The following is a 15,869-nucleotide window of genomic DNA, read 5'->3' on the forward strand; positions in this document are numbered from 1 at the left end:
TTATTTTGTGGGGTACAGAAAGTATTAGTAAAAATGTTCAAAAACTAAGTTTTGAACTTATAGACATCTAGGAGTTTGAATCGTGGCATTTGGATCAATTTTGAGCTCTCTGTGATTTTCTAAAGTTTATCACAGAAATAGGAAAAATAGGATGTGATAAATATTTGTGAAGGAAATGCTTTTCTAAAAATGTGAAAATAGCACCATGTGGTAGGGAATGTCACGCCCAATATGCGACCCTATCCAAAAGGAACTTGAAGGTCCCACCAAGAATAGACCCGCATATTGGAACGCTTTGCAAGGTGGATATCATTACATCAACATTACATAATAGATGGGGATACATACAAGAGGCATACCATGCCACACGAATACAACATCACAATACATCAGAGCAACATCCGACTACGGATGAATCATAAACAGAAACTCAAACAATATCCACCCTGCTAGCCCAGGCTGCCAACCTAGAACCTATCCCCTGATCGAAGAAGCAGAAGAAGAACTCAACGCAAGCAAGCATCGCTCTCGCGTCATGATCATCGGATAACCTGTACCTGCAACTGTTGTTGTAGTAATCTGTGAGCCACGAGGACTCAGCAATCCCATTACCATGGGTATCAAGACTAGCAAAGCTTAAAGGGAAATGAAGGGGTAAAGTGGTGAGGCTCCAGCAGCGACTAAGCATGATATGGTGGCTAACATACGCAAATAAGACCGAGAAGAGGACAAGCGGAATGGTCGTCAACTAGTAATGATCAAGAGGTGATCCTGAACACCTACTTACGTCAAACATCACCCAAGAAACCGTGTTCACTTCCCGGACTCCGCCGAGAAGAGACCATCACGGCTACACACGCGGTTGATGCGTTTTAATTCGGATCTGGTGTCAAGTTATCTACAACCGGACATTAACAAATTCCCATCTGCCATTAACCGTAGGCACGGCTTTCGAAAGATTATACCCTGCAGGGGTGTCCCAACTTAGCCCATGATAAGCTCTCGCTATCAACAAAGGAATAGACCTTCTCCCAGGAAGACCCGATCAGACTCGGAATCCTGGTTTACAAGACATTTTGACAATGGTAAAACAAAACCAGCAAGACCTCCCGGCGTGCCGACATCCTGATAGTAGCCGCGTGTATCTCGTCTCAGGCCACGACCGGATGAGCAGTACGTACAACTAGAACCAGCCCTCAAGTTTCCCCGAGGTGGCGCTGCAAGTGGCTCTAGTTTGGACCAACACTTAGACAAGCATTAGCCCGGGGGGGCTAAAACAAAGATGACCCTCGAGAGAGCGACTCCCAAGGGAAAAGTAGGTGGTGGTGAGGCAAATGGTAAAAGTCAATGTTGGGCCTTGCTGGAGGAGTTTTATTCAAAGCGAACTGTCAAGGGGGTCCCATAAATCACCCGTCCGCGTAAGGAACGCAAAATCTGGGAACATAACACCGGTATGACGGAAACTAGGGCGGCAAGACTGGAACAAAACACGAGGCATAAGGCCGAGCCTTCCACCCTTTACCAAATATATAGATGCATTAATAATATAAAAGATATTGTGATATCCCAACCAAAATCCTGTCCATCATGGAGAAATCTTCAACTTCACCTGCAACTAGCAACGCTATAAGAAGGGCTGAGCAAAAGCGGTAACATAGCCAAACAGTGGTTTGCATAGGAAAGGTGTCAAAGGTTAGAGGTTCATGGCAATATCGGATGGCTTGATGAACAAGTGATAGGTAGCGCAGCATAGCAATAGAACGAAGCAACTAGCATAGCAATGATAGTAGTGAGATCCAGGGTAGCGGTCATCTTACATGAAATCCCGCAAGGAAGAAGAACGAGTCCATGAAGAAGACGAACGGATGAAGCCGAACCAACCGTAGACGAACGAATCCTCACGATCGCAACGAAACAGGAACTATCGAAAAGAAGCACACAACAAGGTAAACACACCACACAAAACAAGACATGATGCACAAACAAGCATGATGCATGACGAAGCTACATGAAGCTACTCATGGCAAGAGATGATGCAAACAAGAGCAACACATCAAGACAAGTTTAAATGAGGCCGGGAACAACATATAACAATTCCGGTAAGTCCTCATATGCAAATTTCGAAATTGGTCCAGATCTGAACAAACCTTATGTTCAAGTTGTTAAACAGCAAGTTAAGATGCACCAACATGATCTACACGAGAATCTAGTCAAGTTACATATAAAGTTCATTTAGTTCGGAGCTACGACCTAGAAGATATGAGCAAAACAAGTTAAACATGGCATTGATGCACAATGCACCCAAACATCAAGCAAACACATCAAAACATGGATGCAACATGATAATATGAAGCTACATGCAAAAGCAAGCAAGATTCATATAGAGCACACTCACAACGGAGCCACGGTGCAACACACACGCACTATACAAGTCATAGCAACAAACTGTTCATAACAGCAAGTAGGCATATTGCAAGCATCAAAACAACAAGCTACAGGACCTCAACATAATAACAAAAGGCATGGGCATGGTGTACAGGTAAAGCATAACAAAACATGAACACTGAGCTAGCTCCAGAAATCAATAGAACATGTTCAAAAGGACATGGGAAGATCGCAAATAATAACAGTTTCAGACTTATCAGGAAATAACATCAGGTTGCAATGTTTAGAGTTATCAAACAACATGTTACAGGAACTTAACATGGAAAACAAAGGCATGGCATGAATCTACTAATTGCATAGATCAAAAGTCCCTTACTGACCATAACCCAAAAAGGATCAGAAGATATGATGGCACCCATGTAAACATGGCAAGTTATTATACAGATTCATACATGGCAGAAACAGAATTATGAAGGCATGTAGATGAGCTTGTGCAACTCACCACAGAGCAAAACATGGCATGGCAAGGCAACCAACAGTAAGAAGGCATGTTTATGAAGCTAAGCGTGGCAATAGCAAGTTCATAGGATGCATGGATCACTAGCAGAACACCTGGGAACAAGTGAACTTAATGTTAACAGGCTGACAGCAACATTATGAAGCAACTTTGGAGCAAGATATGAACAAGCTACAGCAAGCTCTAAATGCAACCAGGGCATGTTTGGTTAGAGGATGACATGTAGATCAAAACTTATTTAGTGGACATCTCCAGATTATGCATAGAATGATTAGTAGCAACATGTTTATATAGCATCACGAAATAACAGATTCAGCCTAGCAAAACAGCAACATCATGTACACTACTTAACAAGCTCGATTCACTCACCACAAGGCATTGCATGACAAGATAAGCATAGCACCATCAAGAAGACATGTTTATGTAACCAACCAAGGCAAGAACAAGCCCATAGCATGCAAGGATTAACTATAGCAAGCTTGGTCAAATTGAATAACAAGTAAACAATCTGCCAGGAAACATTTTGAAGCAAAAGTAGAGCACTCAAATGACATGCTAGACTACTCCATAATTGCAAACAAGGGCATGAATGGATAGACAATAACCACATGTTCAACACACCCTTACTGAAGTATCTCAAAATATGCATGGATCTCTCTGTAGTAACAAGTTTACATGGCATGAAAATAATAGCAGACAGGGACTAAAATCAGTAACATTACGATGCCTAGTTTGCATGCTTGTTCTAGTCACCACGTTGATTACAAAAATACATGATAAGCACCTCTGGAAAGATGGCATGGCATAGATCAAAACACATGTAGACATCAACCTCATAGGATGCACACATCAATCATGGCAAAAATGACAAATGAGCAAGTTATAACAGTTTCAGCAGATTAACATCACTTAGCACTCTTCCAACAGCATTTAGGGCATCAAGATGAGCTCAAATGAAAATTATGCAAAGAGAATGAAATCATCTACTCGTCGAGAGGAACAATTTGACATATTACTCGCATGAAACGGAGCTACAGATGCAGAGATATAGCATGATGAACATGGCATGTTAAAGTGCAAAATCTGGGACTTAGAAGAAAATTATACCCTCCGAAAACAAATATAGGGTTACGGGGCACGCATCCCGAGGATGGCCGGGACAGAGGAAGACGCCGGGGACGGGGCAGATCGGGCCGGGTCGATGCAGAGGGGGACACGGGCGGCAGCGACGTGGTCTCCGGCGGGGGTGGCGGATCCGGCCGGTCTCGGGCTCCCGCGGCCGGATCTGGTGATGGGCGGCGGCGGAGCACCTGCGGGGGCGGCCCTGGGGCGAGGACGGCGTGCGGGCGGCGCAGCAGAGAAGGCGGCCGGCGGGCGGCGGAGCCCTGCGGTGGCCGGGCGGCCCTGCGGGCGCAGCCGGCGCGGGGCGCACGGCGGCGAGGGGCGGCGCCGGTGCTCCGGCCGGTGAGGCGTCGGATCGAGGTGAGCGCGGGCGGCGGACCGGGCCCCGTGGGCCTGCTGCGGTCCGCGCCGGCCGGCGGCGGTGGAGGGCGGCGCGGGGCAACGTGGCGGCTGGCGATTCGCCGGGGAACGGCGGCTGGACGTGTCCGGTCCGGTCCGGACATGTCCGGCGCGCGCGGAGGGGAAAAATCTAGGGTTTCGGGGGGATCATCCGTGAATTTCGGGGGAGGGGCTATATTTATAGGTAGAGGGAGCTAGGAGAGTCCAAATGAGGTGTAGTTTTCGCCCACACGATCGTGATCGACTGATCGAGAGCATGGAGGGGAGTTAGATGGGTTTTGGGCCACTTTGGAAGGGGTGTTGGGCTGCAAAGAGAAGGAGGCTTTTACGGTTACCCGGTTAACCGTTGGAGTATCAAACGACCTCCAAATGGCACGAAACTTGACAGGCGGTCTACCGGTGCTATACCAAGGCCGCTTGGCAAACCTAGGGCCATTCCGAGAAAGTTTAATACCCACACACGAAAAGAGAGAAGAGGGGGACGCCGGAGGACATAGGAGTGCCGGATTGCAAAATGGACAACGGGGAAAATGCTCGGATGCATGAGACGAACACGTATGCAAAATGAAATGCACATGATGACATGGCAAAATGCAACACACAAGCAAAAGACATGGCAACAACGACAAATAACTGGCAGACACCTGGTGCATCGGATCCGGGGCGTTACAACACTCCTCCACTAACAAGAGATCTCGTCCCGAGATCTTAGGACCGAGACGCAAGGGAAAAGGGGTGAGGTGAAACAAGAACTCAAGAGAAGAAACAAACAAACGCGAGCACCCGAGAAGAAGAGATGAACGATGAGGATGACGAGAATTACGAGGATCAAAAGCTCACGGAATCAGATAGACTATGAAAGCAACTCGTTCTAACCGGAGTGGTTAGAATGAGAAAAGAAACGAATAAGACTGAAAGGATTTAGGTAGCACTCCGGCTGAAACATGGAGGAATATTACACGAACTAGAGAGGATGGAATGACACTTGATGAACTCTTGAAGAATGAATTAAATCATGAAGATCCACCATGAAGAACTCCGGTAACGAAAGGATGACGAGATAAAATGAAGGATGAAATAATAGATGAGCATTGCGATGATTTAGCTGGAGGTTCCGACGAAATGACCGAGGGAATTGAACTCAGGAAAAGAAAAGATGAAAACACTTGGAACTAGAATTTATTCATCAAGAACAAACTCCAAAGGAAGGAATTACTCACTTGGATGAAATAAGAATAAGATTTATTGTATGATTATCCTTCATCAAATTAAATTGATGACAAGCAATGGATTTTGCATACTACTTATTCTTGTTGGAAAAAGGATTGAGGAGTGACATATCGTAAACTTGAGAAAGTCTTCATGAACCACCGGTAGGATTCGAAAGAACGAATGGATTAATATGATAAACAAGGAAAAGAATCTGAACGAACCACCATAAGAATTCGAAAATGACTGATGAAAGAGAATGAATCACCTGGAAGAATTAGAAGAACCCATAGGCAAGAGGGAATTAAAATGCAAGAGAGCAAAAAGATCGTGAACTGATTGAAGAATACTTGAATGAAGCACCGGAATAAGTAGAGAACGATAACTGTAATGATGGCCTCCGGTGGAAGAAACGGAAAAAAACAACTCCTGAAATACTCCGGATGGGTGAGAAAAGGAATATTTGACAAATGGAATAATTCGAGACGATAGCATGAAACTAGAACCACGAATCTTCGAGAGAACGGGCAAGATTTAGAGGAAAAACTCTTCTTCCATCTTCGAATGACGACGAGAAACACCATCAAAATTACTGAGATACTCCGGGAGAATGAAAAGCAAAAAGGTTGAGCCAACAATGAAATGATTTGAAATCGATCTTGAAAAGGCATCTGACTGATGAAAATCATACTTACGTCACACTTGAAAAGAAATTAGAATAACTCCAGGGGAATTAGAAGAGTCAGGTAAGATCCTGGAAAAAGACCTGTGGGTTAGGGCCCACTAAAAGAAAACACCGTTGGAAATGATTTTTCAACAGACAGATGATGCACCGGAACAATTGAAATATTTGAATGAGGTGACAACCACGAATTAATTCAAACACCGACGGATCTCTAGAGATGTCTAGAGCACTCCGGAAGGATGAACTAGCGAGACGAACGAGCAAGGAGAACACTTGAGCCGAGGAAAGAATATAATCAACACCGAAAATTGGAATTGAATCCACCGGAAAGGAAAAGAGATGAAGAATGATGAACAAGATGAGAATTGACGGGTTGAAACAATTGAGGGAAGACTGAAGAGGCTCCGCACGAAAGAAATTGATGTTCGAAACAGACTCAGACTCCGAGAATAAGAGGGTGGGAGGGCGGGAAAACAAATGTGGCTTGGAAGGGGAAAACGACGAATAACTTGAAGACAAAACACCGGTTGAAATCATTGAGGAAAGAAAGCAAAGACTTCGCACGAGTAGGATGGATACTCGATTACGAACTCCGGTTCCAAGAGGAAGAAGGGTGGGCTGGTGGGAAAAGAAAACAACTAAGGAATGAACTTGGCAACAAGAAGAGGCTCGAGTTGATTTGACGAGAAATGCACCGGATCAAAAGAGTTGAGGAACAACGAACGAAAACTAACTGCGTGAACCTAAAGAAAAATTTGAAAGGGAAGAGGAGTAATTCAAAACACCTACGTCAAGATTCCTTACCAGAGCAACGAAGAGGCTGAGGAGTAAAAAGAATTCCTACTCTCCAATATAACTAAACTCAGAAAACAGTTTTATTCTAGACTCAACAACGGCCAAACTACCGATCAATCAAGGGGGCTCCTAGGGTCGGTCGAGGATCTGATACCAACTTGTCACGCCCAATATGCGACCCTATCGAAAAGGAACTCGAAGGTCCCACCAAGGATAGACCCGCATATTGGAACGCTTTGCAAGGTGGATATCATTACATCAACATTACATAATAGATGGGGATACATACAAGAGGCATACCATGCCACACGAATACAACATCACAATACATCAGAGCAACATCCGACTACGGATGAATCATAAACAGAAACTCAAACAATATCCACCATGCTAGCCCAGGATGCCGACCTGGAACCTATCCCCTGACCGAAGAAGCAGAAGAAGAACTCAACGCAAGCAAGCATCGCTCTCGCGTCATGATCATCGGATAACCTGTACCTGCAACTGTTGTTGTAGTAATCTGTGAGCCACGAGGACTCAGCAATCCCATTACCATGGGTATCAATACTAGCAAAGCTTAAAGGGAAAGGAAGGGGTAAAGTGGTGAGGCTGCAGCAGCGACTAAGCATGATATGGTGGCTAACATACGCAAATAAGAGCGAGAAGAGGACAAGCGAAACGGTCGTCAACTAGTAATGATCAAGAGGTGATCCTGAACACCTACTTACGTCAAACATAACCCAAGAAACCGTGTTCACTTCCCGGACTCCGCCGAGAAGAGACTATCACGGCTACACACGCGGTTGATGCGTTTTAATTTGGATCTGGTGTCAAGTTATCTACAACCAGACATTAACAAATTCCCATCTGCCAATAACCGCAGGCACAGCTTTCGAAAGATTATACCCTGTAGGGGTGTCCCAACTTAGCCCATGTTAAGCTCTCGCGATCAACGAAGGAGTAGACCTTCTCCCAGGAAGACCCGATCAGACTCGGAATCCTGGTTTACAAGACATTTCGACAATGGTAAAACAAAACCAGCAAGACCTCCCGGCGTGCCGACATCCTGATAGTAGCCGCGCGTATCTCGTCTCAGGCCACGACCGAATGAGCAGTACGTACAACTAGAACCAGCCCTCAAGTTTCCCCGAGGTGGCGCTACAAGTGGCTCTAGTTTGGACCAACACTTAGACAAGCATTGGCCCGGGCGGGCTAAAATAAAGATGACCCTCGAGAGAGCGACTCCCAAAGGAAAAGTAGGTGGTGGTGAGGCAAATGGTAAAAGTCAATGTTGGGCCTTGCTGGAGGAGTTTTATTCAAAGCGAACTGTCAAGGGGGTCCCATAAATCACCCGACCGCGTAAGGAACGCAAAATCCGGGAACATAACACCGGTATGACAGAAACTAGGGCGGCAAGAGTGGAACAAAACACCAAGCATAAGGCCGAGCCTTCCACCCTTTACCAAATATATAGATGCATTAATAATATAAAAGATATTGTCATATCCCAACCAAAATCCTGTCCACCATGGAGAAATCTTCAACTTCACCTACAACTAGCAACGCTATAAGAAGGGCTGAGCAAAAGCGGTAACATAGCCAAACAGTGGTTTGCATAGGAAAGGTGTCAAAGGTTAGAGGTTCATGGCAATATGGGATGGCTTGATGAACAAGTGATAGGTAGCGCAGCATAGCAATAGAACGAAGCAACTAGCATAGCAATGATAGTAGTGAGATCCAGGGTAGCGGTCATCTTACCTGAAATCCCGCAAGGAACAAGAACAAGTCCATGAAGAAGACGAACGGATGAAGCCGAACCAACCGTAGACGAACGAATCCTCACGATCGCAACGAAACAGGAACTATCGAAAAGAAGCACACAACAAGGTAAACACACCACACAAGAACAAGACATGATGCACAAACAAGCATGATGCATGACGAAGCTACATGAAGCTACTCATGGCAAGAGATGATGCAAACAAGAGAAACACATCAAGACAAGTTTAAATGAGGCCGGGAACAACATATAACAATTCCGGTAAGTCCTCATATGCAAATTTCGAAATTGGTCCAGATCTGAACAAACCTTATGTTCAAGTTGTTAAATAGCAAGTTAAGATGCACCAAGATGATCTACACGAGAATCTAGTCAAGTTACATATAAAGTTCATTTAGTTCGGAGCTACGGCCTAGAAGATATGAGCAAAACAAGTTAAACATGGCATTGATGCACAATGCACCCAAACATCAAGAAAACACATCAAAACATGAATGCAACATGATAATATGAAGCTACATGCAAAAACAAGAAAGTTTCATATAGAGCACACTCACAATGGAGCCACGGTGCAACACACACGCACTATACAAGTCATAGCAACAAACTGTTCATAACAGCAAGTAGGCATATTGCAAGCATCAAAACAACAAGCTAAAGGACCTCAACATAATAACAAAAGGCATGGGCATGGTGTACAGGTAAAGCATAACAAAACATGAACATTGAGCTAACTCCAGAAATCAATAGAACATGCTCAAAAGGACATGGGAAGATCGCAAATAATAACAGTTTCAGACTTATCAGGAAATAACATCAGGTTGCAATGTTTAGAGTTATCAAACAACATGTTACAGGAACTTAACATGGCAAACAAAGGCATGGCATCAATCTACGAATTGCATAGATCAAAAGTCCCTTACTGACCATAAGCCAAAAAGGATCAGAAGATATGATAGCACCCATGTAAACATGGCAAGTTATTATACAGATTCATACATGGCAGAAACAGAATTATGAAGGCATGTAGATGAGCTTGTGCAACTCACTACAGAGCAAAACATGGCATGGCAAGGCAACCAACAGTAAGAAGGCATGTTTATGAAGCTAAGCATGGCAATAGCAAGTTCATAGGATGCATGGATCACTAGCAAAACACCTGGGAACAAGTGAACTTAATGTTAACAGGCTGACAACAACATGATGAAGCAACTTTGGAGCAAGATATGAACAAGCTACAGCAAGATATAAATGCAACCAGGGCATGTTTAGTTAGAGGATGACATGTAGATCAAAACTTATTTAGTGGACATCTCCAGATTATGCATAGAATGATTAGTAGTAACATGTTTATATAGGATCACGAAATAACAGATTCAGCCTAGCAAAACAGCAACATCATGTACACTACTTAACAAGCTCGATTCACTCACCACAAGGCATTGCATGACAAGATAAGCATAGCACCATCAAGAAGACATGTTTATGTAACCAACCAAGGCAAGAACAAGTCCATAGCATGCAAGGATCAACTATAGCAAGCTTGGTCAAATTGAATGACAAGTAAACAATCTGCCAGGAAACATTTTGAAGCAAAAGTAGAACACTCAAATGACATGCTAGACTACTCCATAATTGCAGACAAGGGCATGAATGGATAGACAATAACAACATGTTCAAAACACCCTTATTGAAGTATCTCAAAATATGCATGGATCTCTCTGTAGCAACAAGTTTACATGGCATGAAAATAACAGCAGACAGGGACTAAAATCAGTAACATCACGATGCCTAGTTTGCATGCTTGTGCTAGTCACCACGTCGATCACAAAAATACATGGTAAGCACCTCTGAAAAGATGGCATGGCATAGATCAAAACACATGTAGACATCAACCTCATAGGATGCACACATCAATCATGGCAAAAATGACAAATGAGCAAGTTATAACAGTTTCAGCAGATTAACATCACTTAGCACTCTTCCAACAGCATTTAGGGCATCAAGATGAGCTCAAATAAAAATGATGCAGTGAGAATGAAATGATCTACTCGTCGAGACGAACAATTTGACATATTACACGCACGAAACGGAGCTACAGATGCAGAGATATACCATGATGAACATGGCATGTTAAAGTGCAAAATCTGGGACTTAGAAGAAAATTATACCCTCCGAAAACGAATCTAGGGTTACGGGGCATGCATCCCGAGGATGGCCGGGGCAGAGGAAGACCCCCGGGACGGGGCGGATCGGGCCGGGTCGATGCAGAGGGGGACCCGGGCGGCGGCGACGCGGTCTCCGGCGAGGTTGTCGCCGGCGGGGGCGGCGGATCCAGCCGGGCTCGGGCTCTCGCGGCCGGATCTGGTGATGGGCGGCGGCGGAGCACCTGCGGGGGCGGCGCTGGGGCGAGGACGGCGCGCGAGCGGCGCATCAGAGAAGGCGGCCGGCAGGCCGCGGAGGCGAGCGGGCGGCGGAGCCCTGCGATGGCCGGGCGGCGCGGCGGGCGCAGCCGGCGCGGGGTGCACGGCGGCGAGGGGCGGCGTCGGTGCTCCGGCCGGCGAGGCGGCGGATCGAGGCGAGCGCGGGCGGCGGCGAATCGAGGCGAGCGCGGGCGGTGGCGCGGGCGGCGGACCGGGCCCCGCGGGCCTGTTGCGGGCCGCGCGGGCCTGCTGCGGGCCGCGCGGGCCTGCTGCGGGCCGCGCGGGCCGGCGGCGGTGGAGGGCGGCGCGGGGCGACATGGCGGCTGGCGATTCGCCGGGGGACGGCGGCTGGACGTGTCCAGTCCGGTCCGGACATGTCCGGCGCGTGCGGAGGGGAAAAATCTAGGGTTTCGGGGGGATCATCCGTGAATTTCGGGGGAGGGGCTATATTTATAGGTAGAGGGAGCTAGGAGAGTCCAAATGAGGTGTAGTTTTCGCCCACACGATCATGATCGAACGACCGAGAGCATGGAGGGGAGTTAGATGGGTTTTGGGCCACTTTGGAAGGGGTGTTGGGCTGCAAAGAGAAGGAGGCTTTTACGGTTACCCGGTTAACCGTTGGAGTATCAAACGACCTCCAAATGGCACGAAACTTGACAGGCGGTCTACCGGTGCTATACCAAGGCCACTTGCCAAACCTCGGGCAATTCCGAGAAAGTTTAATACCCACACACGAAAAGAGAGAAGAGGGGGACACCGGAGGACATAGGAGTGCCGGATTGCAAAACGGACAACGGGGAAAATGCTCGGATGCATGAGACGAACACGTATGCAAAATGAAATGCACATGATGACATGGAAAAATGCAACACGCAAGCAAAAGACATGGCAACAACGACGAATAAATGGCAGACACCTGGCGCATCGGATCCGGGGCGTTACAGGGAATGAGTTTAGAAAGTACTAGAAATTTGAATCATCAAATTTGGAGTTAATTTGAATTATTTATGGATTTTAGAAACTCACTGGAAAATAAAAAAAGAAGAATATTTGGGTTATACCTAAACTGTGCACAGCGCGCAGTTTAGCACCGCAGCGCACTAGGCCGGCCCAGCGGCTCGGCTGCGGGGCGAACCAGGCGACGTCGAAGGCGTATTTCACTGTCACGCTTTTAGTGGTGCACTACTAGGAAAAGGCCTACTAATGGCGCACCTAATTTGGCCATTAATGGCGCATTAGTGGTGCGCCATTAGTGCCACGCCATTAGTATATTTTACTAATGGCGCACCACTGGTGCGCCATTAGTATACCAGATACTAATGGCGCACCATGTGGTGCGCCATTAGTATACCGTTCGGTGCTCCACTAGTATTCCCTCCAGGTGCGCCACTAATAACCTTACAGGTGCGCCACTAGTAATAAAGGAAGGTGCGCCACTAATAAGGGCTTAATGCGCCACTAGTAATGTATTTGGAAAACAAAAAAAATCTAAATTTACAGAAAACAACCTATAAGGAAAAATAATTTAAAAACAAAAAATGAAATAAAAGGAAATCCTAAAACTAATCTTCTAATCTTTTTCTTCACAATGTCTTTACAATTTCCAATAAAAGGAAAATTGCAAGGAAATAAAAGAAAATCCTAAAACTAATCTTCTAATATTTTCTTCTTTTTCTTCACTTTATCCCTGCAAAATGGAACAAAATAAACAGAAACACAAACAAACTATTTATAACATGTCAATACTGTCATTTTTTATGCAGAACTAGATATGAGCATATATTTCCAGAATTACATGGTGTGAATATTGTATGAGTAAGATTATAATGGAAATGAATTTTGATAGGAGCCCACTTTCGTCGAGTATTTATCTCACAGAGCTAAGTAATCAGGGCGTTTACCTTTTGATAATATTATTATACTATACTACCAGTATACTACTCCACTTGGATTTTTTAGATGAGCAGATCTGAGATAGACATATGTTCAAGTGGCTATAGGTAGGCTTGAAGAATTCTCATCGGTTCAAGTGGCTACAGGTAGTCGCACAGCTGGAATATAGACTACTAGTACTATTTGAAAAGAAAACAAGAGAAAATCTGAACGTACTAGTCAGATCCGATCACATTGAGCTAGAAAGAAAATTCATCAGGAAACAGATGGCCGACGACTTACTTGCAGACGTTGAGGATCTCGTTGTGACTGGCGAAGACGATGCGGAGCGTGTTGCAGACGGACTGCTCACAGTGATAGCTGCCACAGATGAACTTGTTGTCCTGCAGGTAGTCCAGCAGCCAGGAATTAAAGATAGGAGGGCTAGAATTGAAAGAACTAACAATTCATGAGTAGGGCAAACATAAACATGCTCAAGTATAAGAAAAAGGAGAACACCCAATTCTATGCAACAACATAGAAAAAAAGGAATAATTTAGCTGATGCATTTGAGCTCATATGCTTTAGAAGTGGTCATATGATGTGTTTAGCATTCCCATACGATGGTGTCCTTTTTTCTTCTTCTAAGGAGCACATACTCTTTGTGGTATTGTGGTTATACTAAGTTACTAACTCACCAGCAAGCAATCTCAAACAAGTATCAGCAAAAAAAAAGGGTTACTTACTAAGTCGAAGCCTGTTCTTTAATGCAGCTAAACATACATATGATGTGATAGGTAAAATACCCTTTAAAGCAGGACTGATTCCAGAGTCTATGATGTTCACCAATCAACGCGGTGCTCTATATCTATCACTGCGAGAACTGAAAACAGACTATCCGAAAAAAGTACTAGAACACAAGCAGCAACATAGACGGAAAACAGGAATAGTTCTGCCAAATGCAGTTGAGCCAGTTGGCATACAATTCAACAGTTGTTAAGAATCAAACTAAGGGTGTGTCGCATTTCCATATCCTGGTGTATTTATCTCTAAAGAACACTAATACTCTATTTGGTAATATTAAGTTACTAACCTGAAGCCTCTTTTAGTGCAGCTAAACAAATACATGCTCAAATATGTTACCTATTCTCTAGAACAGCGCTGATTCCCAAATAAGCAACGCAAAGCATGTACATTACCCCTAGATGGTATGACCCGAAGGTGAAAAGCACGACATTTGCGTTGACTTGGCCTCTCTGAATAGCCAACTCCTTAACCCACTCTTTCACAATCTGCATTTCAAACATGCATATTGTTCACCAGACGATAAATTACCGAAAGGTAACGCCAACTTGCATATGGCAGGAGGAAACAGCCACCTTGTCAAGCTTCCCCAGCACCTCTTCTTGCCTGGCGGCCTCCTCCTTGCTCCTGTACAGACCCAGCTGGGCCAAAAGCTGCGATTTTGATCAACGAGCAAGGCTTCAATCGGCTCATCTAGTACTTGGTTGAAATAGGAAGGTAAAGAAGACCAGAATATACGAGTTCTGTGGAGTGTTTTTTTTCAGCTCACCATAGAGAATTGGTAGCTGGTAAACTTGGTTGGTGACACATCTGATTGTGAAGTTGTTGGTATTTCACCAAGTTTCAGGCTAAAGCTAGACCCGGGTTCTGTCTGAAGTCTGAACTGACAAGTTATAATAAGCTCAAGACTGCAGTGACTTTATTCATCCCTATCCAGTATACTCTACTAGTACAGAAGTGAATTTGTTGTCAAAATTTACTTGGTTGTAAGTGGGAGGTGAAGAACGCCAGAATTATACAACCTGACAGCCCAAGATTCAGATGTTATATGCCGTTCATGTTGCTCAGGGAAACTTGGATCAGAAGTTCAGAACCCAGGATTCAGATGGCATGATGTAGGTGACTCCTAGCTAAATGAGAGCACGCGAGAAACGGCAGGGAGGGAGCGGGTGTTACTTAGCTCACCTAGGAAACTAAGAAGTGGACGGATGCGCGCAGGAGACGATGATACGAAGCGCTCAACTTGGCGGCGCCGGTGGGAATGGCGACCCTAGCGGCTCTGGCGCTGCTTCTGTGCCTCTCCATGACCTCCATGGACGGGTGCGCCGCCGCTCAGTACAAGGTGGGCGGGCTGGACGTGTGGGGGGTGCCGCCGTCCAGCAAGCCGGACGTGTATGTGCGGTGGGCCAAGTCCGTCCCCGTCAAGCTCGGCGACGCCCTCTTCTTCCTCTACCCACCCAGCCAGGACAGCGCCGTGCAGCTCACCGCCAAGGCCTTCGCTGCCTGCGACGTGTCCGACCCGCTGCTCAAGCTGGAGGACGGCAACTCCATCTTCAACCTCACCAAGCCCGGGCGGGCCTACTTCAGCAGCGCCGCCCCGGGGCGCTGCCGCAAGGGCCAGAAGTTCAAGCTGCGATGATACTTGTAAGCAACAGAATCATAGCCTCGGAGCGGCCAACCTGTGGCAATAATCGAATCAGAGCGGCACATCGGTTCGAACCTGCTCCAATTCCTGCGTGTTGTGGAGGTCAGCCTCCAGCGGCCCATCGAAGGACCGCATAATCGGGAAGCTAGACGAGGATCTGGAAGCCCGGCTATGGCCGTGGCGGCTGGATCTGGGGCCTTGGGGTGGCGGCTGGATCTGGGGCCTTGGGGTGG

The 15,869-nt window shown here is 45.9% G+C and overlaps 1 protein-coding gene and 1 long non-coding RNA gene across 2 annotated transcripts; one reads left to right on the forward strand and one right to left on the reverse strand.

Annotated features, from left to right (window-relative positions):
• Positions 1-13,544: 13,544 nt before the first annotated feature.
• LOC123093926 (uncharacterized) lies at positions 13,545-14,918 on the reverse strand. The gene is made up of 3 exons (XR_006445683.1): positions 14,567-14,918; positions 14,387-14,479; positions 13,545-13,591 (listed from the first exon to the last, which is right to left on the reverse strand). It is a non-coding gene; the product is annotated as an uncharacterized lncRNA (long non-coding RNA).
• A 301-nt stretch (positions 14,919-15,219) lies between these two features.
• LOC123079526 (early nodulin-like protein 1) lies at positions 15,220-15,630 on the forward strand (the record flags this gene model as incomplete). The annotated part of the gene is made up of 1 exon (XM_044502303.1): positions 15,220-15,630. A coding segment is annotated over one exon (411 nt), but the record flags the coding sequence as incomplete, so codon positions are not given.
• Between the last annotated feature and the right edge of the window lie 239 nt (positions 15,631-15,869).

Source organism: Triticum aestivum, chromosome 1B (assembly GCF_018294505.1).
Source record: "Triticum aestivum cultivar Chinese Spring chromosome 1B, IWGSC CS RefSeq v2.1, whole genome shotgun sequence".
In the NCBI taxonomy this organism is placed as follows: domain Eukaryota; kingdom Viridiplantae; phylum Streptophyta; class Magnoliopsida; order Poales; family Poaceae; genus Triticum; species Triticum aestivum.